This window comes from Engystomops pustulosus, chromosome 10 (assembly GCF_040894005.1).
Source record: "Engystomops pustulosus chromosome 10, aEngPut4.maternal, whole genome shotgun sequence".
Taxonomy (NCBI): Eukaryota; Metazoa; Chordata; class Amphibia; order Anura; family Leptodactylidae; genus Engystomops; species Engystomops pustulosus.
In genome coordinates this window covers 10,527,915-10,553,656 of record NC_092420.1, presented here as the reverse complement: position 1 = coordinate 10,553,656, position 25,742 = coordinate 10,527,915, and the positions used below count along the sequence as shown (strand labels likewise).

The 25,742-nt window shown below is 42.7% G+C and overlaps 1 protein-coding gene across 1 annotated transcript in view; it reads left to right on the top strand.

Annotated features, from left to right (window-relative positions):
- Positions 1–328: 328 nt before the first annotated feature.
- Positions 329–25,742, top strand: part of QARS1 (glutaminyl-tRNA synthetase 1) — a 36,724-nt gene continuing 11,310 nt past the window's right edge. The window contains exons 1-8 of the mRNA XM_072126821.1: positions 329–488; positions 6,795–6,942; positions 7,393–7,502; positions 8,024–8,099; positions 8,725–8,789; positions 9,456–9,509; positions 11,487–11,541; positions 25,224–25,295. Coding sequence (XP_071982922.1) covers positions 375–488; positions 6,795–6,942; positions 7,393–7,502; positions 8,024–8,099; positions 8,725–8,789; positions 9,456–9,509; positions 11,487–11,541; positions 25,224–25,295 — 694 coding nt within the window. The 5' untranslated portion in view covers positions 329–374. The remainder of the gene's footprint in view (positions 489–6,794; positions 6,943–7,392; positions 7,503–8,023; positions 8,100–8,724; positions 8,790–9,455; positions 9,510–11,486; positions 11,542–25,223; positions 25,296–25,742) is intronic.

Genomic DNA, 25,742 nt, shown 5'->3' with positions numbered 1-25,742 from the left:
AAGCTGATAGAGATCCCAGGATTGAAATCCATCATCGCCCTGTTTGGGATGTATTCATACAGTGCATACTCGCAAACATAAAACTGCATCCAATTGTGATGTGGAAATCTGGGCTGTGACCAATGACATTAGCGGCTTTCCATCAGCCTCCTGGCACAGAGCTCCATCACACACACGTGTATGCAGCGCTGCCTGATGCAACCCGGTCCCGCCCACTTCATCTCGCTCCAGCCACGCCATTGGCGGCAGTGGCCGGTCCTGCGAGCCGCCATTGGTCGCCTCCTCCCGTCCCATTGGTTGTCGGCGCGTGACGTAGGCAGCTCCGAGACGTGATTGGCGGCTTTGCCCTCTCTTTCCTTTCTCCCGGTTCCAACATGGCGGCCGACTCGGTGTCTCTGTTCGTGTCTATCGGCCTCAGCGAGCAGAAGGCGAAGGAGACGCTGAAGAATGAGGCGCTCAGCGCGGTGCTGCGGGAGGCCGTGCTGCAGGTAGTGGGGCTCTCCGGGGTGTTATTCTCTGTGTATTTACCTTAGTTCACCTCATGGGGTACCGGAAATCCTCCACTGTCATGTCTGCTGACAGGTAATAAGTCACTATATCAGTAAGTATCTGATATTCCGGCACTATGTGGTCTGATAATCCGGAATGAAGCTGCTGGAGCCCTATTCCGGATTAGTAGGAGGTGCCTAGCATGGCACAGGTTAATGCTGGTCAGTGACTGCACATAACACGCAGGGTCCCTTGTTTTTAGTGAAGAGGTTTCCTTATGGACTTGATTAGAAATCCCTTTCATCTTAGAGTTCACAGCTCCTATGCGGGTCTATGGGTGTCCATGGTGACAGACTACATCCTATGTAGTCAGAGCCTGCAGTCATCATCTTTCCGCATCATCTTGGTCATATAGAGATAGCAGGAGTCCTGCTTCTCGTGAAACTATGAAGTGGGAATATACCCAAGACCTGCCTGCGGGGTCAGTGACCTGTGAGGTCACACCCTCCGTCCTGTATCTGCCTCCCCCCGCTCAGGGACAACACGCTGCCGCCTGAGGCTGTTGCAATAAATCCAGGAGGAGATTTCTCAATGTTGCTTCATGTTGTACTTTGTTCTGTGTAATGTTGAAATTGTCGGGTGCTGATACATTGTGGCTGATCCACCACACGTGGGGTCTCTAGTGATGGTGTCAACAATGTACTAAAGGGGGTTACCAAGTTTTCAAGTTATCCCCTATCCACAGGATCCACAAACTGATGTGTTGGGGCCTGATACTAATCCAGTGAAAGGGGGGGGGGAGCATGCATCCTGCCGCTCCATTACATATTCAGATTAAATCAAATCAAAAGATGAGGGGGCACTGTCTCTGTTTGGAGAAATAAAGGTTTAATCACCAGAGGTGACAGGGCTTCTTTACTGTGAGAACTGTCAATCTGTGGAATAGCCTGCCTTAGGCGCTGGTCACAGCAGGGACAGCAGAGCGCTTCAAGAAGGGTCTACATGCCTTTTTACACCTAAATAACATTGAGGGTAATGCTATATAGCAGTGATGGCTAACCTATGGCACTGGTGCCAGAGGTGGCACTCAGAGCCCTTTCTGTGGGTACTCAGGCCATCACCAGAGAGGACTCCAGGTATCTTCCTGCAGTCCCAGACAGCCCAGGACTTGCTGTGCACAGCTATTTTAAAGAGACAGCTGTACCTGGGACTATTTTCTGTTTTATTGGTGTCCTCAATGAAAACTATGACAAAGAAGGGAGTATAAATCACAAATTAAATTTCTGTGTGGGCACTTTGCGATAAATAAGCGGGTCTTTGTTATAGTTTGGGCACTCGGCCTCTAAAAGGTTCGCCATCACTGCTGTATAGGATTGTTTCCCCTAAATCCCTTCCTCATCCAATCCCTTCCCTTCCTTGGTTGAACTTGACTGATGGACAAATGTCTATTTTCAACTGTATAAACTATGAAACATATTATCGAACTGTCTCAAGTTGCTGAGCTCAGCGCTCGCCTATCTCCTGCACTTCCATTCACTTGGGGGTCCTGTATTGTGCCCTGTACTTTAGTCTTCTGGAGTACAAGGAAGGAAAGTCGCAATTCATGGAGCATGCTCAGGAAATTGACCTCTTCCCCCACCCCCACCCCTTTCTCTCCATACTTGCCCCACTTTTTAAAAAAAAAATTAACATTGGCTATAATCATACACAGTACAGGCATAGATTATACTGGTTATGTGCACAAGCATGGATGGTAAGAAGGCTGGTGTGTGATGTTCCAAACTAAATGCATTTCCCCACTGTCTTGAGTGGTGGAGATACCTGAGCGCTGTACTCTGCAACTTTCAACACTCCTATACTAATAAAAGGAGCGATCAGTTGCATGCTTGCCGTGCCGCTCCATACATGTAATCCCCGTTCTCTGGATTGCCGGGGTGGGGTCAGTTCTCATGATGCATTAGGGTCACAACAGTCTGACCCTAGCACATCACCTTTAGTAAAATAGTAATGGGCATAGGTCACAGGCACATTGCGTTCTGATTGCACTGTTATGATAAAATGAGTAGCAATGGTTTCCTAGTCCGGACATCCTTATTAAAGGGGGATGTCTTGGAATAGTAAAATAACAATGGTCACGGGTCACTTGTACAAATAGTTGGAACACCCCTTTAAGTTTTGTTATGTCTTCCAGTTCTGATGGCTCAATGTTTGGGGGGGGGGGGGGGGTTAACACATCACCTTGTTGTTCCACTCCTCAGGATATTACACAACTTTTCACATTCTGTCCAAGCGGCGAAAGTGAAAACACAGAAACCTTCATGTGGTTTATGGGACATGGATAATATTTGCTGCTGGGATCCGTTCTGTTTATAGCCGGGTCATGTGTCACTTCCGATTGTGAAATGTTACATGTCTTATCTAGGATTAGAAATAACACTGCTTCATTCTGCTAGAAAACAGCGCCACTTCTGCCACCAGGCTCTGTGTGGTATTGCAGATTAGATCCATCCACATTAGCTGTGCTGCAATATCAGAAAAGAAGGCAGCAAGATTTCCCATCTAATCCTCTATAATCCTTCCCCCCCCCATAGACACACGAGGCCTAAGCTGCTGTGGAATCGTATTTTATTCCATGATGTCGCTCCACGGGGGATGAATGTTGAGGAATTTACAGCAAATTTCTGTCGCTGCAACATGAACATTTTTTATGCAGATGTTGCAAAGCTTGAAAGTGAAAATGTGCAGTGGTGATAAAATGATCTTTTCCTCTTTGCTGCCTGAATATCCTATGACTCCAGATGGGAAATCTTGGGCCGTGACTGCGTATTGCACTTGCAATAATCCCGATCGGTACAAGTCGGCTGAGTCGCATTGTGACAACTACAACCCCCGACTTTGAATTGCAAAAAATTAAAGTATTGGTGGAAGGTTCAATCTAATTGATTTCACAGCGACCCAATGATCTATAATCATCCCTACCCCTGGTGTATAGAACATTGTGATGCAGGGCTCCGGTAACTACTTCAATTGAGGGGGCAGAGAAGTGATTATCGTGCATATTACTGTAATTTGATGCATGTCCTGATGTGACACCCTCCCCTGGCGGGCGCCCTTGTACTGCGCCATCAGCGGCTCCCTGACATAATTGATCTTTATGAAATTCTCAGCGGACCGGTCGCACCAGGACACTAATCGCCGCTGTAGTCATAATGAACGGGGTAGATGTGCAAACGCTGGCACTTCTTATGCTCTAGCCCTTCCTCACTACACAGGTCCACTTGACACCCCCTAGTCTGCAAAGGGTTTTGCCATCATTACTGAACTCTTGATGATTTAAGATGAGGACCGTTTCTTATGTGGCCCTGCAGATTCCAGCACCTATGGACCACCCTCCCCACTGGGTGCCGGTGGATTTAGTTGCTTGGATTCTGTTCCATTGATCAGCTCTGCAGTAATAGTCATGTAATCCGTGGACTGCAGGAGATATGATACCTATATACTGCAGTCCTGGAGGTTTCGTCTTCTGGGATAAGTCGGGTTATTAAAAGGATTTTATAAAACCGGTTTAGTTAATGATGGGTAATTTCCTCACTTGTCCCCCACCCTGGCTTAGACACACAAAGAAAGGTAATTTACCTGTGAGTCATAGATACTGTAGGTGAAAACCCTAAATCTATACATACTGCAACACTGCGCCGGATCATATAGACTGCAGCCGGGCTGTCTTTTCTCCTATGCATATTTTTTTTTTTTTATCTTTATAGTTGTATATTTCAGCACAGAACCCCTGCAAATGGAGTATATAAAATTCTGTCTCCACTCTGGGAAGCTCTCATAATATCTTATATCTCATAATCCTAAGACAAGCTCCCCCTAGTGGTGGCAGCAGAGAGTAAGAATTTTAGCACTTGTATTATCTAGCCGCTGCATGTTAATTTATATTGTGTCAAGATCCATGGGGGTGACCCCATTATAAGAGAGCGAGACAGATATGAGCAGGTGTTGGTAGTGGGTGAAATCTGCAGCCTTCAGCACCTTCTAGGTCTGATCCTGTGACAGATTGCGGCTGCATCTGCTTCACTTCCCCCTCAATTCAGAGACCTTGGTAGCCAATTATTGTGGGCATGATACAAAGGATTTAAAGGGATTTCAGCTCAGGCTCTGGAGAGGACGGCCTGGTCATCCTGTGGCTATGTAACCCCCCCCCCCCCCATATTCCTAGTGACCCTATAGATGAGTTATGAGCCGTGTTTGCGGGTCTGTGAGACGCAGAGCTCCTCAATGATGCTCGTTGTTCATGTGCATCTCGCAGAGGTTTGCATTGGATTTTCTGTTGCCTTGTTAATACCACAGGGGGAGTCCTGGGAATATATAAGAACAGCACTTGACCTCAAACTTTGACCTCAAATAATTGGCTGCATATAATGGAATATTGAAGACCTTGTTATAGTGGTGGCGCTGAGGGGTCATCTCCTTGCATGTAGCTGCTACCCTGGTAGTGCAAGATATGGAGATTTATTGCCATTTTGTTATCTAGCGTTTGGGTTGTAGTAATAGGTGCCCTGCACCCTGCCATGCTCTAACCGCCTGCACATGGTATATTGGGCCATATACAGTCTGTGCATTCATTGGATCAGGCAATGTGGCCCCGGGACACAATAACGCTACCATGATTTCCATGCCAGGTCAGTTTAGGGCACCAGTCACCTTAACTACTGCAAGTAGCTCCCCCCCCCCCCCCCCCCACCTAATTTCTCTGATCAGTCTTTGCTTCTTCCTATAAACCATGTTTATCCATGTAGGCTGCAGCACAGTGTTATGCATCGCCTCTGGAGAGATGTGTAATCAAACCTTTGTTTGTTTTTGTTAGTAGCAGCAGAGCTGTGAAATACAAATTTATACCCTGTGTTTGTAGCTACTCCAAGTGCACTGGGGGTGTGTCCTCACACTGCTGTGCTCTTTACTCTGATTGATTGAACTACTCCAGAGCCTCTCCGCTTTTGCTTTAGTATTCAATCTGCAGCCTATTACAGATTTTAATTAGGGCAGAGGGATTGGACTTTAGGGTGTGTTCAGATGCAGTTTTCAAAGCTGCAGCTTTTTTATTTTTAAAACCTCCACTCCTTGTTTGGACATTGGAAACTGCATCTGAAAAACTGAATGTGTAAACGCAGCCTTAGGCCTCATTCACACTGCCGCATGGGGCAGCGTACCGCTCCATACCCCGTGAAAAAATAGGACATGTCCTATTTTTTCACGGCATACGGTGCCATGTATCCCTATGGAGAGGGGCGGGGGTGAGCAGCCGTGTGCCTGCTGTGCTACGGTACGGCGGGCAACGGTAATGTGAATCCAGCCTTACAGTAGTTTAATGCAGAAAGTTCAGAGCACAGCAGTGTGAGGACACAGCCGTAGTGCATTTGCAAAGCTACACTCCGGGGATATAAATCCTGATATCACAGTCCTGCTGCTACTTACTGCATATGTAAGTTTCTAATTGCACATCTCTCCAGGGACTATATATAACACTGGTGCAGCATATAGGGTCACACTTGCTGACACATTTGGTTGATTTTGTGACTTATTGCATTGGAATTTGTGACTGTGAGCGGATCGTACATTATGGATGTGGCCTGTCGATCAGACTTCGAGCCGTTGCCCTTTAAGAAAGGCTTATAAATCAATCTCAGATTGATCAATCACTTTTTTGTTGATTGCATAAATCAATTCCCCCCCCCCCCTCTATCCTTTATCTATAGTCCTATGGGACCCCCTCCCTTTACCTTGCTGTGGTATAGCTCTGCCCCTAGTAGTATTGGCGTGGGGGGTGAGGGGGGGTGGTATATGTCATACATATATATATTCCGTTTGGACAGCTGGACCCTGGCTCTGTGATGTAAGCGATGCCTGTCAATCCGGGGAGGATTTATTTCTAGATTGTCACCATGTAACGTTGGGTTTCTTATTGCACGTCTCCGGCTGCAGCGTTCAATCACCAGCGCATAACCAGAGCTGTCCGGTGACGTCAGCAGCAAATGGCAAAGTATTCAGAACTTGTTAGGGGGAGCCGGTTTCTGGTTACAGCCCCCTCTGCAAAAGATTAACCCCTTACACAGCTCTGCTACAAGGAGTCCATCTGGATTCAGTGTAATCTATGCCTACTAATATGGCTGCCTACATCACCCAGCTTTCCTAGAGCCCCCAATGGTAATTTGACCAAATAGTGCGGCAATGCAATCATCTGCTCTTGTCTGTCTCTGTCTTGACATGTGAGTTAATGGACCTTTTTCTTTCCGTCATCTTAGGCCCAGGCCGCGTTGGGACCGTCCATTGACAAGGTCATCGGCACCCTCATATACAACGTCTCCACCCGCCTCAAGGACACCAAGAGACTGGGGTTCCTTGTTGGATACATCATCGGCAAGAAAATCTCTACAGATCTGCAGCTGAACGGTGAGTTTTGCATAGTGAACTATTGCGGATAAGGCGGCCATATTTGGTTTTTACTCCCCTTTCCCGAAACGAATATTACTTATAATCTACAGAATAGAAATTTTACATGGACATAAGCTCAATGTACATGGGTGTATGTATCTCTCCTTATATGCTTAACTTGGTCTGCGCAGGGTTCATCTCAGGATAAGTCCTTACCTCCTGCCTCCCATGAGGTTTTCTCCAAAAAAAGACTGTTAATTAAATCTCTAATGTGCTAAAAATTAAATTGGCTCCACAGAGGACGCAGAGCATGTACATCGCGCTCCATGTCCTCCTAATTTCATTACCTGCTCTGCTCCTTCCTCCCCTTGGCAGTTTGCTTTGTGCTTTTCTTGTTAATTTTGTGCCAAAATCCTCAACAATTCCCCCCACTCCATCCTGACTTTGATTCTTCTTCGTTATCTCCAGCCGCCTTAGATTATGTGAAGGCTCATCCCCTGGACCCCATCGATACTGCTGAATTTGAGAAAGAATGTGGAGTTGGGGTTACTGTGACACCGGAGCAGATAGAAGAAGCTGTGAGTAATGTGATGCATCCTGTATTATACCCCAGAGCTGCACTCACTATTCTGCTGCTGGTGCAGTCACTGTGTACATACATGACATTACTTATCCTGTACTGATCCTGAGTTACATCCTGTATTATACTCCAGAGCTGCACTCACTATTCTGCTGCTGGTGCAGTCACTGTGTACATACATGACATTACTTATCCTGTACTGATCCTGAGTTACATCCTGTATTATACCCCAGAGCTGCACTCACTATTCTGCTGCTGGTGCAGTCACTGTGTACATACATGACATTACTTATCCTGTACTGATCCTGAGTTACATCCTGTATTATACCCCAGAGCTGCACTCACTATTCTGCTGGTGGTGCAGTCACTGTGTACATACATGACATTACTTATCCTGTACTGATCCTGAGTTACATCCTGTATTATCCTCCAGAGCTGCACTCACTATTCTGGTGCTGGAGTCAGTTGAATTTGGCCCCACCCATAATGTATGTTCTTTACCTGTTTTTATCTTTTTAGGTTGAAGCTGTGATCCAGAAGTATAAAGAGCAGCTGTTGGCGGAGCGTTATCGTTTTAACATGGGCCTGTTAATGGGTGAGTTTGCACCCTACATAGAATCCGTCACCTTTTTGGAAAGCCCACATAATTGTCATTGTCATTGGGTGCTGCTTTGGAAGTCATTTTTATTGACTAGGATGCTGTTCACATAGTGGCTCTTGTCAGAGGAAGGCGCTATAGTTTGAGCTGGACTTCAACTCACAAAAGTATCTAGTAACATGGAAGTCCTAGGGATAAGGGGAGAGGCCAGACAATGGTTTAATTCCCATCAGCAGAGGTCAGTGCTTCTCTATAATGTCCTATATGATATTGTTGATGCTTCTAAGGTAGAAAGTTATGGCGTGAATTCTCCACTTTCTGTGTGCAGTGTATGGGAGACGGCATAGCAGCTCCAGCCACCAGCTCTGAGACATTAGGGTACATTCACTGACGTGTGCTCGCCCTGGCTGACGTCATAGGCATCTATGGGGACGTACATGGCCAGATATACATCCACACACAGTCCAATGTGAATGTGGTCTTCTGTTAATTAATCCAGAATAGTCAAATAATGGTCAGACATGATGGTACTCCCCATGTACACACATGAGATTAGGAATGTGGGTGAGGGTTAGGTATACGCATTGCTGTATCCAATTGTTCTTGTGTATCTTTCTTAAAGGGGAGGCAAGAAACAGACTGAAATGGGCTGATGGAAAAATAATCAAGAATGAAGTGGACATGCAGGTAACGGGGGTTCCACCTCGCCTCTCCTAAATATAATACATTTGCTGGCCAATAGTTAGATATGTCAGCAGCTGCTAATTGGATATCGAGCAGAGCAACCAAACAAGAATCTGTTGAATTTTTAATCTGTTTTCTGGACGCCCCTGGTAACTTTCAAAATGGGTCGCACTTCTGCTTGGCTGCAATCTTGTACAACGGATGCAACCTCTGTCGAATGTATAAGTCCCAGCCCTGCATGGGAAATGGAGAGTCCTTGTGCTTTTTGCAAGGATAAGTGGTGTCTGAAGTGTATGGCAGCTGCTCATCCTTATACCAGGTCATGCATGTTGCTGAGTATATGTATGGCCAGCTTAACACTGCACTTGGTAAAATAAGGGGACCCACTATTTTCTGTGATGCTCCGCTAGTCTCCCCCTTGTAAGCAGATCCTTGACCCTGACCCTGCCGTTTGCTATTAATCCAGGATTACACCCAGAAGTTGGTTCATATGCATATGGAACCGCTGTGCTATGGGGGGTCAGAGGAGTTTGACTGTAATTGTTGTCTTCTAGATAATTGCTTTGCGTGCGGAGGTTGCGATTTCTCATCTGCGTTCCTTGCAGTTTTCTTCCTGCTTCCTTTGACCCGTCGACCATTAACCCTTGACCTTTTGTTTGCCCACCGCAGGTTTTGCATTTACTTGGCCCCAAGACAGAAGCCGATCTAGAGAAGAAACCCAAGGTATTTTGTTGACTTGTTGCTCCTGACAGTAAATAGGTGATTTGTGTGACCCCCGAGTGACAGAGGTCGCTTTGATGCATGGTAATCCTCCACAACTGCCCGGCCCTTAACATTCCACCCTCGGAGACGGTCAGTCTGCTCCTCCTGCAGTAAAAGAACCTTCTGTAGGTCGCCGCTTCCCGATTTAACCTCCTGGAACAAGGAGACTTTATGCTTGACTGGAGATATTCAGCAAGTCTACTACCTGTCATGTAATACAATAACCTGATGTTAAAGGGGTATTCCGACCTCACACAGTTATGACATGTCCACGGTATTCGCAGTTGACATGTTTAATAGATGTCATAATCTAGGGACCCCCCACCTATTAGATGTGACTCCCAGTGATTTATGGCATATACCATTGGAATACCCCTATAATGTAGGAGGGTTTCCTATAGGGGGTTTAGCCAGGGTTTAATGTTACATACTGTTGGTTTAATTTTGCACATCCCCTGTAAGAAAACAGTAGGTGCCTACAGCTGACTTAACCCCATATACTTATTGTGACGTATTAGGGATTTTTAGTAAATTCCTAGTACATATATCTTGGCTGCATGCGGACATAGGGGCCAGAGACCATCTGCTTGTACTGAAGGAGAAGCTGCCTCCCCATAAACTACTTATCAGTACAGTGCGAGCGGTCGGGGGAAGGGCAGGATGGCCGCAGCTGCCTGATCAGTAGGTGCACATCCCTCCTGTATAGCAGGCGAGAGGAGTGTTGGGTCTCATGCATACAAACGCGCGCATCAGGCCTAAGGGTGAAGACACACATGGCGTTTTTGGGACGTTTTTGGGACGTTTTTACTAAGTGCGTTTTCAGATTGTTAAAAATGGCCCAAAAACGGCCCAAAAACGCCATGTGTGTCTTCACCCTAATTCTGGGCTTTATATAAAGGGTTACACCTTGCGTATAAACTGAATTTTTAATTTTTTTTTTTTTTTTACCTTCTAATCACTTTATAATTGGTGGGGGTTTGACTTCTAGGTGTTCATAACCTCCACCTTTTCAAAAAGTTATGTTGTGAATGATGTGAATACCCCCTGATAAGTTATGATTCACATCAGGCAGATATTGCACACAAAAAAAAAAAAATATTGTTGCTAAATGTTTTGGGTAAATCTCCTCCACCAATACTGTGATGCCTGCAAAATTTTTGTATTTAAAATTTTGAGTGATCATAGCATGAATGGTCTTGAAACGGTATTCCGTAGGAGAGTTGCTAGGGTTGATAACTGAGGACAATAGCTGTAGTAGTAGTAGTAATGATCAAGGGAATGTACAGCAGATGCAGTGCCATTTATACTGAATACTGTACACTGCACTGCCCTCTAGTGGCCGCATCATGCAAGTGCAGCTATACTTTGTTTAGTATTTGCAGTGTAAAGTTGTGGACATGGCTCCTATTTGTACATAGTTACCCCCCCCCCCCCCCCCTTCCTCTGTTCATCATCCTCTTTAATCTTTTTTCACTTTAAGGAAACAAATTCCAGATAAGTGACTCATTTCTATGGAAAGGGAGTGGTGCAGAAGCTGTGTGGGTGAGTTATCTAGGCAGATAACGGAGACAATGGCCGCCCGCAGGGTTATCGGCACCTTGTTTTACGAGGAATGCGCGGTGTAAAGAGACGAAAATTATGGCAAAATCACCCAAGCATCAAATGTGACTGCAGATATAAGAGGGGGGTTCACACTGCCCACTCTATATATACTTTTGGAGATGACCCCCCAGCACCCACCATTCTGGACACGCGCATGCGCAGCCATGTGTTACCAGATGCTTGCACAGTTGCCTCCTCCTCCCCAGGCTAATTAGTGACCGGACAGTCTGATCATATTGAGATGGCATTGCCCCAACCAAACCCTAGCAGCAGTAGCCATATTGTCCCCCCCAATGTTTTCTGACACACCCCTTGTTTCTATGTCTCTCCATTCAGGCAGCAAAGCAGAAAGTTGTGGAATCCGAGAAAAAAAGCGATGCCGCAGTAAACGGTGAGAAACTCGTAGATTTACACTTTCCATGACCCGTCTCCGCCTCCGCTGTTATATCTCCCTGTGATTCCCGCGGTCACAAGCCTTTCAGGTTTCCCGGCAGAGCTGCGTCCTCTTGTTCCTCCACATACCTGACATTCCTGTCCAGACACAGCGGCCCCGAAACCTGATGGTTACAACCTGCAGAGCATTCTCCTCGCATACCTACCTCCTCCATAGAGTGACTCCTCACTATCGGCCAATCAGCGAGTAATCGGAGAGGACAGAAGATGGTGTTTTTTTTTTTTTTGTTAGTTTTTTTTTAACCATGGTTGGCGTCTGTTTTATATGTGAGAACGTAAGACATTCCTGAGCTCAGAGGTGACATGTGTCCCCCAGCGTGATCCTGAGAGATGTGACCAGTGATCTATATCTATAGGTTATATCACATCAGCTACATATAGTCATATATAGGGGGCAGTATTATAGTAGGTATATTCCTGTACATAGGGGGCAGTATTATAGTAGTTATATTCTTGTACATAGGGGCAGTATTATAGTAGTTATATTCCTGTACATAGGGGGGCAGTATTATAGTAGTTAGGGGGGCAGTATTATAGTAGTTATATTCCTGTACATAGGGGGCAGTATTATAGTAGTTATATTCCTGTACATAGGGGGCAGTATTATAGTAGTTATATTCTTGTACATAGGGGCAGTATTATAGTAGTTATATTCTTGTACATGGGGGGCAGTATTATAGTAGTTATATTCTTGTACATGGGGGGCAGTATTATAGTAGTTATATTCTTGTACATAGGGGGCAGTATTATAGTAGTTATATTCTTGTACATAGGGGACAGTATTATAGTAGTTATATTCTTGTACATAGGGGACAGTATTATAGTAGTTATATTCTTGTACATAGGGGGCAGTATTATAGTAGTTATATTCTTGTACATAGGGGACAGTATTATAGTAGTTATATTCCTGTACATAGGGGGGCAGTATTATAGTAGTTATATTCTTGTACATAGGGGGGCAGTATTATAGTAGTTATATTCTTGTACATAGGGGGGCAGTATTATAGTAGTTATATTCTTGTACATAGGGGACAGTATTATAGTAGTTATATTCTTGTACATAGGGGACAGTATTATAGTAGTTATATTTCTGTACATAGGGGACAGTATTATAGTAGTTATATTCCTGTACATAGGGGGGCAGTATTATAGTAGTTATATTCTTGTACATAGGGGGGCAGTATTATAGTAGTTATATTCTTGTACATAGGGGACAGTATTATAGTAGTTATATTCTTGTACATAGGGGGCAGTATTATAGTAGTTATATACTTGTACATAGGGGACAGTATTATAGTAGTTATATTTCTGTACATAGGGGACAGTATTATAGTAGTTATATTCCTGTACATAGGGGGGCAGTATTATAGTAATATTCTTGTACATAGGGGGCAGTATTATAGTAGTTATATTCCTGTACATAGGGGACAGTATTATAGTAGTTATATTCTTGTACATAGGGGACAGTATTATAGTAGTTATATTCTTGTACATAGGGGACAGTATTATAGTAGTTATATTCCTGTATATAGGGGGCAGTATTATAGTAGTTACATTCTTGTACATAGGGGGCAGTATTATAGTAGTTATATTCCTGTACATAGGGGGCAGTATTATAGTAGTTATATTCTTGTACATAGGGGGCAGTATTATAGTAGTTATATCCCTGTACATAGGGGGCAGTATTATAGTAGTTATAGTCTTGTACATAGGGGGCAGTATTATAGTAGTTATATCCCTGTACATAGGGGGCAGTATTATAGTAGTTATATTCTAGTACATAGGGGGCAGTATTATAGTAGTTATATTCCTGTACATAGGGGGCAGTATTATAGTAGTTATATTCCTGTACATAGGGGGCAGTATTATAGTAGTTATATTCCTGTACATAGGGGGCAGTATTATAGTAGTTATATTCTTGTACATAGGGGGCAGTATTATAGTAGTTATATTCTTGTACATAGGGGGCAGTATTATAGTAGTTATATTCTTGTACATAGGGGGCAGTATTATAGTAGTTATATTCCTGTACATAGGGGGCAGTATTATAGTAGTTATATTCCTGTACATAGGGGGCAGTATTATAGTAGTTATATTCTTGTACATAGGGGGCAGTATTATAGTAGTTATATTCTTGTACATAGGGGGCAGTATAATAGTAGTTATATTCTTGTACATAGGGGGCAGTATTATAGTAGTTATATTCTTGTACATAGGGGACAGTATTATAGTAGTTATATTCTTGTACATAGGGGACAGTATTATAGTAGTTATATTTCTGTACATAGGGGACAGTATTATAGTAGTTATATTCCTGTACATAGGGGGGCAGTATTATAGTAGTTATATTCTTGTACATAGGGGGGCAGTATTATAGTAGTTATATTCTTGTACATAGGGGACACTATTATAGTAGTTATATTCTTGTACATAGGGGGCAGTATTATAGTAGTTATATACTTGTACATAGGGGACAGTATTATAGTAGTTATATTTCTGTACATAGGGGACAGTATTATAGTAGTTATATTCCTGTACATAGGGGGGCAGTATTATAGTAGTTATATTCTTGTACATAGGGGGCAGTATTATAGTAGTTATATTCCTGTACATAGGGGACAGTATTATAGTAGTTATATTCTTGTACATAGGGGACAGTATTATAGTAGTTATATTCTTGTACATAGGGGACAGTATTATAGTAGTTATATTCCTGTATATAGGGGGCAGTATTATAGTAGTTACATTCTTGTACATAGGGGGCAGTATTATAGTAGTTATATTCCTGTACATAGGGGGCAGTATTATAGTAGTTATATTCTTGTACATAGGGGGCAGTATTATAGTAGTTATATTCTTGTACATAGGGGGCAGTATTATAGTAGTTATAGTCTTGTACATAGGGGGCAGTATTATAGTAGTTATATCCCTGTACATAGGGGGCAGTATTATAGTAGTTATATTCTAGTACATAGGGGGCAGTATTATAGTAGTTATATTCCTGTACATAGGGGGCAGTATTATAGTAGTTATATTCCTGTACATAGGGGGCAGTATTATAGTAGTTATATTCCTGTACATAGGGGGCAGTATTATAGTAGTTATATTCTTGTACATAGGGGGCAGTATTATAGTAGTTATATTCCTGTACATAGGGGGCAGTATTATAGTAGTTATATTCTTGTACAAAGGGGGCAGTATTATAGTAGTTATATTCCTGTATATAGGGGGCAGTATTATAGTAGTTATATTCTTGTACATAGGGGGCAGTATTATAGTAGTTATATTCTTGTACATAGGGGGCAGTATTATAGTAGTTATATTCCTGTACATAGGGGGGCAGTATTATAGTAGTTATATTCTTGTACATAGGGGACAGTATAATAGTAGTTATATTCTTGTACATAGGGGGCAGTATTATAGTAGTTATATTCTTGTACATAGGGGGCAGTATTATAGTAGTTATATTCTTGTACATAGGGGGCAGTATTATAGTAGTTATATTCTTGTACATAGGGGGCAGTATTATAGTAGTTATATTCCTGTACATAGGGGGCAGTATTATAGTAGTTATATTCCTGTACATAGGGGGGCAGTATTATAGTAGTTAGGGGGGCAGTATTATAGTAGTTATATTCTTGTACATAGGGGACAGTATTATAGTAGTTATATTCTTGTACATAGGGGACAGTATTATAGTAGTTATATTCTTGTACATAGGGGGCAGTATTATAGTAGTTATATTCTTGTACATAGGGGACAGTATTATAGTAGTTATATTCCTGTACATAGGGGGGCAGTATTATAGTAGTTATATTCTTGTACATAGGGGGGCAGTATTATAGTAGTTATATTCTTGTACATAGGGGGGCAGTATTATAGTAGTTATATTCTTGTACATAGGGGACAGTATTATAGTAGTTATATTCTTGTACATAGGGGACAGTATTATAGTAGTTATATTTCTGTACATAGGGGACAGTATTATAGTAGTTATATTCCTGTACATAGGGGGGCAGTATTATAGTAGTTATATTCTTGTACATAGGGGGGCAGTATTATAGTAGTTATATTCTTGTACATAGGGGACAGTATTATAGTAGTTATATTCTTGTACATAGGGGGCAGTATTATAGTAGTTATATACTTGTACATAGGGGACAGTATTATAGTAGTTATATTTCTGTACATAGGGGACAGTATTATAGTAGTTATATTCCTGTACATAGGGGGGCAGTATTATAGTAATATTCTTGTACATAGGGGGCAGTATTATAGTAGTTATATTCCTGTACATAGGGGACAGTATTATAGTAGTTATATTCTTGTACATAGGGGACAGTATTATAGTAGTTATATTCTTGTACATAGGGGACAGTATTATAGTAGTTATATTCCTGTATATAGGGGGCAGTATTATAGTAGTTACATTCTTGTACATAGGGGGCAGTATTATAGTAGTTATATTCCTGTATATAGGGGGCAGTATTATAGTAGTTACATTCTTGTACATAGGGGGCAGTATTATAGTAGTTATATTCCTGTACATAGGGGGCAGTATTATAGTAGTTATATTCTTGTACATAGGGGGCAGTATTATAGTAGTTATATCCCTGTACATAGGGGGCAGTATTATAGTAGTTATAGTCTTGTACATAGGGGGCAGTATTATAGTAGTTATATCCCTGTACATAGGGGGCAGTATTATAGTAGTTATATTCTAGTACATAGGGGGCAGTATTATAGTAGTTATATTCCTGTACATAGGGGGCAGTATTATAGTAGTTATATTCCTGTACATAGGGGGCAGTATTATAGTAGTTATATTCCTGTACATAGGGGGCAGTATTATAGTAGTTATATTCTTGTACATAGGGGGCAGTATTATAGTAGTTATATTCTTGTACATAGGGGGCAGTATTATAGTAGTTATATTCCTGTACATAGGGGGCAGTATTATAGTCGTTATATTCCTGTACATAGGGGGCAGTATTATAGTAGTTATATTCTTGTACATAGGGGGCAGTATTATAGTAGTTATATTCCTGTACATAGGGGGCAGTATTATAGTAGTTATATTCCTGTACATAGGGGGCAGTATTATAGTAGTTATATTCTTGTACAAAGGGGGCAGTATTATAGTAGTTATATTCCTGTATATAGGGGGCAGTATTATAGTAGTTATATTCTTGTACATAGGGGGCAGTATTATAGTAGTTATATTCCTGTACATAGGGGGGCAGTATTATAGTAGTTATATTCTTGTACATAGAGGACAGTATAATAGTAGTTATATTCTTGTACACAGGGGGCAGTATTATAGTAGTTATATTCTTGTACATAGGGGGCAGTATAATAGTAGTTATATTCTTGTACATAGGGGGCAGTATTATAGTAGTTATATTCTTGTACATAGGGGACAGTATTATAGTAGTTATATTCTTGTACATAGGGGACAGTATTATAGTAGTTATATTTCTGTACATAGGGGACAGTATTATAGTAGTTATATTCCTGTACATAGGGGGGCAGTATTATAGTAGTTATATTCTTGTACATAGGGGGGCAGTATTATAGTAGTTATATTCTTGTACATAGGGGACACTATTATAGTAGTTATATTCTTGTACATAGGGGGCAGTATTATAGTAGTTATATACTTGTACATAGGGGACAGTATTATAGTAGTTATATTTCTGTACATAGGGGACAGTATTATAGTAGTTATATTCCTGTACATAGGGGGGCAGTATTATAGTAGTTATATTCTTGTACATAGGGGGCAGTATTATAGTAGTTATATTCCTGTACATAGGGGACAGTATTATAGTAGTTATATTCTTGTACATAGGGGACAGTATTATAGTAGTTATATTCTTGTACATAGGGGACAGTATTATAGTAGTTATATTCCTGTATATAGGGGGCAGTATTATAGTAGTTACATTCTTGTACATAGGGGGCAGTATTATAGTAGTTATATTCCTGTACATAGGGGGCAGTATTATAGTAGTTATATTCTTGTACATAGGGGGCAGTATTATAGTAGTTATATTCTTGTACATAGGGGGCAGTATTATAGTAGTTATAGTCTTGTACATAGGGGGCAGTATTATAGTAGTTATATCCCTGTACATAGGGGGCAGTATTATAGTAGTTATATTCTAGTACATAGGGGGCAGTATTATAGTAGTTATATTCCTGTACATAGGGGGCAGTATTATAGTAGTTATATTCCTGTACATAGGGGGCAGTATTATAGTAGTTATATTCCTGTACATAGGGGGCAGTATTATAGTAGTTATATTCTTGTACATAGGGGGCAGTATTATAGTAGTTATATTCCTGTACATAGGGGGCAGTATTATAGTAGTTATATTCTTGTACAAAGGGGGCAGTATTATAGTAGTTATATTCCTGTATATAGGGGGCAGTATTATAGTAGTTATATTCTTGTACATAGGGGGCAGTATTATAGTAGTTATATTCTTGTACATAGGGGGCAGTATTATAGTAGTTATATTCCTGTACATAGGGGGGCAGTATTATAGTAGTTATATTCTTGTACATAGGGGACAGTATAATAGTAGTTATATTCTTGTACATAGGGGGCAGTATTATAGTAGTTATATTCTTGTACATAGGGGGCAGTATTATAGTAGTTATATTCTTGTACATAGGGGGCAGTATTATAGTAGTTATATTCTTGTACATAGGGGGCAGTATTATAGTAGTTATATTCCTGTACATAGGGGGCAGTATTATAGTAGTTATATTCTTGTACATAGGGGGCAGTATTATAGTAGTTATATTCTTGTACATAGGGGGCAGTATTATAGTAGTTATATTCCTGTACATAGGGGGCAGTATTATAGTAGTTATATTCCTGTACATAGGGGGCAGTATTATAGTAGTTATATTCCTGTACATAGGGGGCAGTATTATAGTAGTTATATTCCTGTACATAGGGGGCAGTATTATAGTAGTTATATTCTTGTACATAGGGGGCAGTATTATAGTAGTTATATTCCTGTACATAGGGGGCAGTATTATAGTAGTTATATTCCTGTACATAGGGGGCAGTATTATAGTAGTTATATTCCTGTACATAGGGGGCAGTATTATAGTAGTTATATTCTTGTACATAGGGGGCAGTATTATAGTAGTTATATTCCTGTACATAGGGGGCAGTATTATAGTAGTTATATTCCTGTACATAGGGGGCAGTATTATAGTAGTTATATTCCTGTACATAGGGGGCAGTATTATAGTAGTTATATTCTTGTACAAAGGGGGCAGTATTATAGTAGTTATATTCCTGTATATAGGGGGCAGTATTATAGTAGTTATATTCTTGTACATAGGGGGCAGTATTATAGTAGTTATATTCTTGTACATAGGGGGCAGTATTATAGTAGTTATATTCTTGTACATAGGGGCAGTATTATAGTAGTTATATTCCTGTACATAGGGGGGCAGTATTATAGTAGTTATATTCTTGTACATAGGGGACAGTATAATAGTAGTTATATTCTTGTACATAGGGGGCAGTATTATAGTAGTTATATACTTGTACATAGGGGACAGTATAATAGTAGTTATATTCTTGTACATAGGGGGCAGTATTATAGTAGTTATATTTCTGTACATAGGGGACAGTATTATAGTAGTTATATTCCTGTACATAGGGGGGCAGTATTATAGTAGTTATATTCTTGTACATAGGGGGCAGTATTATAGTAGTTATATCCCTGTACATAGGGGGCAGTATTATAGTCCTGTACGTGATACTTCGCACACACATATTTTATTTATTTTTATATACCACTACATTGAGCACTGGAGTCAATGAATTTTACCCAAGTCTTACAGGTTTTCTTTCCCCTCTTGCAGTTGTGGTAGGGCAAGGGTTACTCCGAATGTTCCTTTTCCTATACTCCCCTCATGTAGCGGTTGTGAGGATTGTTTATCTTGCAATTAGAGTCGGCTGTTAACAAGATGGCCTAATTTCCAAGGGGCCTCTGTTGGCTGCGAGGAGTCTGACGATTTTCTCCCGAGGTGCTGGAAGGTGACTTCTGCCGTCTTCCAGGTGGGAGGGGGACACTAGGAGTGCGCTGCATTTCATGGCTGGAGGAGACGACATTCAGGGATACAATATCTGCCATAAGTCTAGAACCTCTTGATGGGGAGGTGAGAGGTTTGCACTCATGGCTGAGGGGTCTCTGGTGGCCGGTAATGCAGATAATGCTCAGACTCTCATTATATACCATTTCCCTATTGTTCTCTAATTTATTTCTGCAAATCTCATAAAAGATAATGAGACGATGAGAAATGGTGCAGAACATTCTCCTTTCAAAGCAGGTAATGGAAGGAACAGATACAATGTCCTTGGATACTTACAACCCATTTTTATGATATATTTGATGTGTATGGGAATCATGTGATGCTTAAAGGAACGCTCCATTCAAAGCTGAGTCCTTTAAATACATTGCGCAAGGCCTGAAGAGAGGAGCAGGACTTTATACCTAGAGTCCTGCATTAGAATAGTTGGCACAGATTTTGTATTGGGGTGCCTTAAAGGGGATAGAAATACATGACGGCTTTCTTCCAAAAACGGCTCCACTCCTTCCGCTACCCAGTACGCGGTAATGCAACTTCCCTCCAACCTTGGCTGCATCCAGAATCTAAGGAAAGTGCTGGAATGGAGAGGCGATAAAAAGGGAAATCTGATTGATTGGCGTCTCCAAAAATATGTGAATGTAACCTGTTCATGACCAGGGCTTTAATGGCTTTACGGACTGGAGCGTTTTTAATGAATTTTAATACTTATTGTTGTAAGGGCCACAACTTTTTTTTTGTGTGTGTCAACTGGAGAAAAATGTTTTCTTGAATGTATATTGTGTGTATATAAGGATGTGCGCACACAGGAGAGAAGGGAGTGAGCGCTGCTCGCCCCTCTCCATAGAGAAATATGGCGCATGTCCCATCTTTTCCCGGTTACGTAAAAGTACGGTCCCCCAATGGCCATGTGAATGTAGCCTAATATATATTTTTTTTACATTTTTTTCAAATTTACCACAAATGACCATTGTAAATTAATTCCCTGGGGCAAACAGGCTGACAATGGTGATGGTTTTTGTACAGTGTAGAAAGGCATTTTATAATTTTGTTGGGGTATATTATACATCCATCTATAAGAGGACCACTTATAGGGGAAAATTACCCCCTGGTGGATCAGAGCTGCACTGGGTTTGATTAACCCCTACAGACTCGGCAGTCACGTGACCGCTGGGCCTGTAGGGCCAGTAGCAGTGTTGGCTCTGCTCCTCACTGAGCTGGCTGGTTCTGCACTGTGCAGATTGGAGAAGGAAGAAGCGGTAATAAACTGCTTCTCCCTTTTCCCTAGGGTATTTGGGTGTCTGACAGCCTGAGACCCGTTCCTGTTTTGGCAATTTTTAAAAAAATAGGGAGTAGATTGTGTGAGGAATTTACTAAGGACATTTCATACCTGACCTGAGACTAGTAGTTTAGTGCGGTAAAAATTGGTGATGGGTATCCTTTAAGAGGCTGTAGGGGGTGAGTCGTTGCAGATGCCGTTACCTTCAGTTCTATAGCTCCTAGAAACCTGCTGCTGGTGTTAAATTTAAGATCAGAATCTCCTCTTTTTGATCACATCAGGCTTGTGGTTATAAGAACTACAGAACAGGAGATGGAGATAGTTGGGAATATTGGCTTCAGCTCCTGCTTATGTCTGTAACTGCTTGTATCTCTGGTTCTGTAGCCCATAGAACCAAAAGGCTGAAGCAGACTGAAAGATGAGATTCTTCTTTAATATGACACTAGAACCATTTTTCTAGGTGCTATAGAACTGAAGATTGAGCATCTGAAGTGACACTCCCACTGCAGTCTCTAATCTTGACTTCCATCTGGTAAAATATTACTTGCCTCATATTTTATAGGTGACAATTTACACGAGGGAATTCTATAAAGGACATTTTCATACCCAAACAGGGGGCTAGTAGTGGCAGGTTCTCTTTAAATGATTTATGTAAAGGGGATATATTCATAGCTGTCCTGTGTTATTTCAGGGACAGTCTCCTTTTTGGGCGCTTCTCCATGTAACTACTACTCCTTATATTGGGGCTATGAGGAGTGGGATTGTGTAATTCCTCTCCCCAGGGATCATGGTCTCCAGCCTGCGAGTCTGGCAGCTGCTTTCTATTGTACGTCTCCTGCCCGTCTTCTAGGAACCTCAAGAAAGGAGATGATTGAGACGCGGTGAGTGGCGGGGGGGGACGGCCGAGCGCTGCTCGCTCTCTATACCGCTCTGTTCATTTTCTTGGAAAGTCTCAGCCCAAACCAAAACATTGTGTCAGTGCTGAGACTCTGCAGAGTGTGGGGGGGTGAACACTCGCGGCGGCTGTCAGGGGAGTCTGCGGGCAGAGCTGGTAGCTGCCTCTGTGATGTAGACACCCCCGCATGAGGCGGCATCACAGGGGCAAGGTCAGGGCTTAACACCTCCAGTCTGTCATCTTCTGTCGTAGCTAATGTCACGATGCTGCAGGTCCGATCTGTTCCATCGCGTGACAGATTGTTAATGGATACTGTTAGCTTTGTAAGGAGACTAATGGAAAGTGATGTTTCCCACCTGTCTTTCCGTGGTCTCTTGGATAACTCCCAGCATTCCCTGACAGACTGGGGGGGGGGGCTATGATATTGCTGAGGGTCTGACCCACCCCCATCTCCCTAACAGTCAAGGAAAAGGACCCCATATGACTGTTGTCTGTCTCTATAGAGGTTGCAAATACGTTAATGTTTCCCCTGGGAAATATTTGCACCCAAAGGTATTTGTGGGACCCCTTTTTTTTTTTGTGTACATGAGTGATTAAAATCCCTTTAAGTGGAACCTGTCACCAGATTTTACACCATTAAACGATCACTTAAAGAACCCATCGTGTACATAACCCGGGGACTTGCCTGTAACAAACCCTGAGATGTGATAATCCCAGGATCACAACAATTTACCATCACATTATAGAAGAAGTGGCTGGGGGGGGAGGCGTAATCCATAGATGAATGGATTTGTCCCTCCTGAGGACTTTACCGCCAAGTGTGTGGTCTACCTCCTGCACGGCTTCTGCTGGCAGACAAGATGGGGTTAACCAGACTGTAATTTCCTATACGGCAGCAGCAGAGGATTATATCTGCTGAATGTGGTTTTAATTTAGACTCCGGGGACTGTAGTCGGAATGGCCGGGCTCTTCCTATAGAGTCTCTGTCCGGCTAATTGTATTTTTTTCCCCTGATGACACGGAGGCGGCTGGAGACGTGATGATAAAAAAAACTTTTTATATAGCTCCAAAATATTTCATAGTATAAATAAAATATTACATTACGGAGTACAGTCCTATGGAACAATAGGAGGGTCCTGATCAGAAGAGCTTACAGTCTATACAGATGGAGGTGACACAAGAGCTTACAGTCTATGAGGATGAGGGGGTGACACAAGAGCTTACAGTCTATGAGGATGAGGGGGTGACACAAGAGCTTACAGTCTATGAGGATGCGGGGGTGACACAAGAGCTTACAGTCTATGAGGATGAGGGGGTGACACAAGAGCTTACAGTCTATGAGGATGAGGGGGTGACACGAGGTATAAGCTTATATAATGGTCCAGCCATTCTTTAGAAGTAAACAGAATAAAATGTAATAAAAATGCTGCTGCTTGAACCATATTAAGCCTAAGGTCAATGGGACTGCAGAGAAGCCTTGAGTTTAGTATCTCATATCTGCTGGCGACACGAGATGGGTTTTAAGAGCACGTTTAAAACTTAAGAGGTTGGATATTAGTCTGATAGTCCGGGGTAGGGCACTCCAGAGAATATGTGCAGCTCGGGAGAAGACTTGGAGACATGATTGAGGTTCGAATTAAGGTAGAGAATAATCTAGTGCTCCTCGATTTGCCAGTTTCATGAGTTGGGCGATGGACTTGGAAGAGAGGTAGGAAGGTGCAGCGTTGTGCAGAGCTGTATGGATGAGGGTTATTGTAAACTGTATACGGAAGGAGACGGACAGCCAGTGTAATGAATGGCCGTGAAGCTTTTGGTCTAAAAGACTATCCTGGCTGCGGCATTAAGAATAGATCTGAGAGGAGAGTTTAGTGAGTGGGAGACCAATTATTAGGGGGTTACAGTAGTCTAGTTGAGTGAATTAGAGCAACAATTAGCATTCTAGAGGATTCAATTTTAAGTGTTGGGAGGTTTCTGGAGATGTGGCAAGATCCAGCAAGAGATTGAATATATGAAGTTGAGCACAACCCCAAGACGACGGCCTGATGCCTCTGCTATAGTGATCCCACATGGAGAGGATTCTAGGTGGGGGGCATGTGGAAAGTGAGGCTGGGGGTGCACAGGTCTTCCGTAGGACCGCTTGCTGTGGTATATTGGGGATTATACTGATCCCATCTGCTGCATAATATTCTTCGGCCCCTTGCTCACGCATCGTATATGGCGGCTATACACTAGCTGTACAAACCGCAACTGCAATATGGCCGCCATGTCAGTGTGTTGTGCGCAGAGCAGTATGGGTTAGCGTGCGCTTGGGTCCCATTCGTGTGCAAGGAGCCTTGGGATGGGGGTCATTCTAGGTTTTTGGGTGAATTTTGTGCATAGGAGCTATAACCATGAGCATCTACCCTGCAGATGGGACCGTATCCACCCTATAAAACCATAGAAAGGGGAACTCTACCCTTCATATTACAAGATGGACAGTAACGATCCCTATAGTGGTCTTCCCCAGTGTTGTATCCCTGTATGTGGTGGTCTGCAGAGCGCACAGGCCTGGGATTGTTCTGCACTTTCCCTCCTTTCGTGTGTATGTAAAACCCAGCAGAGTCTTCAGTATGGGGGGGGAGGGGGGCAGTGACGACCTGTCAGACTCCCCATTTTCTAGGCGCGTTCGTGTTTTTCTAAGCTGACGGCCGACGGTCAGGATAATGACGGCTCAGTGCGGCGGCTGATTTTTCCATGCGGCTTCTAGTCATTACTACAAAGGGGAATTATAGGGATAAAGAGAAGAAATCCTTTCATAGGCCATAGCCACCCTCTATTACCGAAACCCGAGGCGCGGATGGTGCTGTTTACATAGGAGGCACCACAAGGACCAGCATGCTTTGCAAGCCTCACAAGATGTTGTACAGTCCCGGCTCTTCCCATCCCCCTCCCGCAGGATAGAATCCTCCGTGGTATTAAGTAATCTCCCTAATTGGACCCTGAGTAACGATCAGTATACCAGCGCAGTCCTGAGCCGCGGCGTGCCTACAAGTCACGTGCGCTTCCCATGCTGTCGTCCCTCAGCCGCTCTGATGACGGCATCCACATAACTCCAGGGTTCCTAGAAAACCGGGATTTAGATTACTTAGAGTTTCCTGGAAATCTCCTCTAAACAATGTATATACAGTATGGGAAGGAGGGAGAAGGCTCGGGCCTGGCGCCACACTGACGCCTGCTGGACTGCAGAGGAATTACAGCTGTGTAGTTTTACTGCTGCTCCATCTTCTCTATCCTGTGCCACTCTATGGATTATGGCGGCGCTATAAAAAAAATTTCCTTTCTTATGCAGGTGAAGTGAAGTTGGAATCTGCATCCCTGATGGAGCAGCTTAGAGGAGAGGCCTTGAAGTTTCACAAGCCTGGTAAGTTCTCACATGGAGAGTGCAGCATCTATACATTACTGACTGATCCTTGGCGGTCCAGGCACCAGGACCTCCACTGATCATGGCACTGCCACCGCCAACATTTGTGCATCTTCAAGGAGCCCCACGGAGAATAAAGGCTGTCTAGTTATCTTATAGAGGGCATATTGGTAAAGGAGCAGGGTGCCCACCTATTATATCCTGTCTGGTTAACCCTTTCTCCATGTGTTCATTTGTGGCCACCAGACTGTGGGTGCATACAGGACCATACTGTTCATATCTGACCACCCCAAACTTAAAGGGGATTCTCGTAACAAGCATTTGTTTACTAGAGCGCCCTCTAATGTCTATATTTGATAGTACCCCTCTGCAGTCACCAGAGAATGGATGTTACAGCACTCCAATATTTGTAAGAGTGATCATGTGAGATCAGTAGCGGATTAAGTG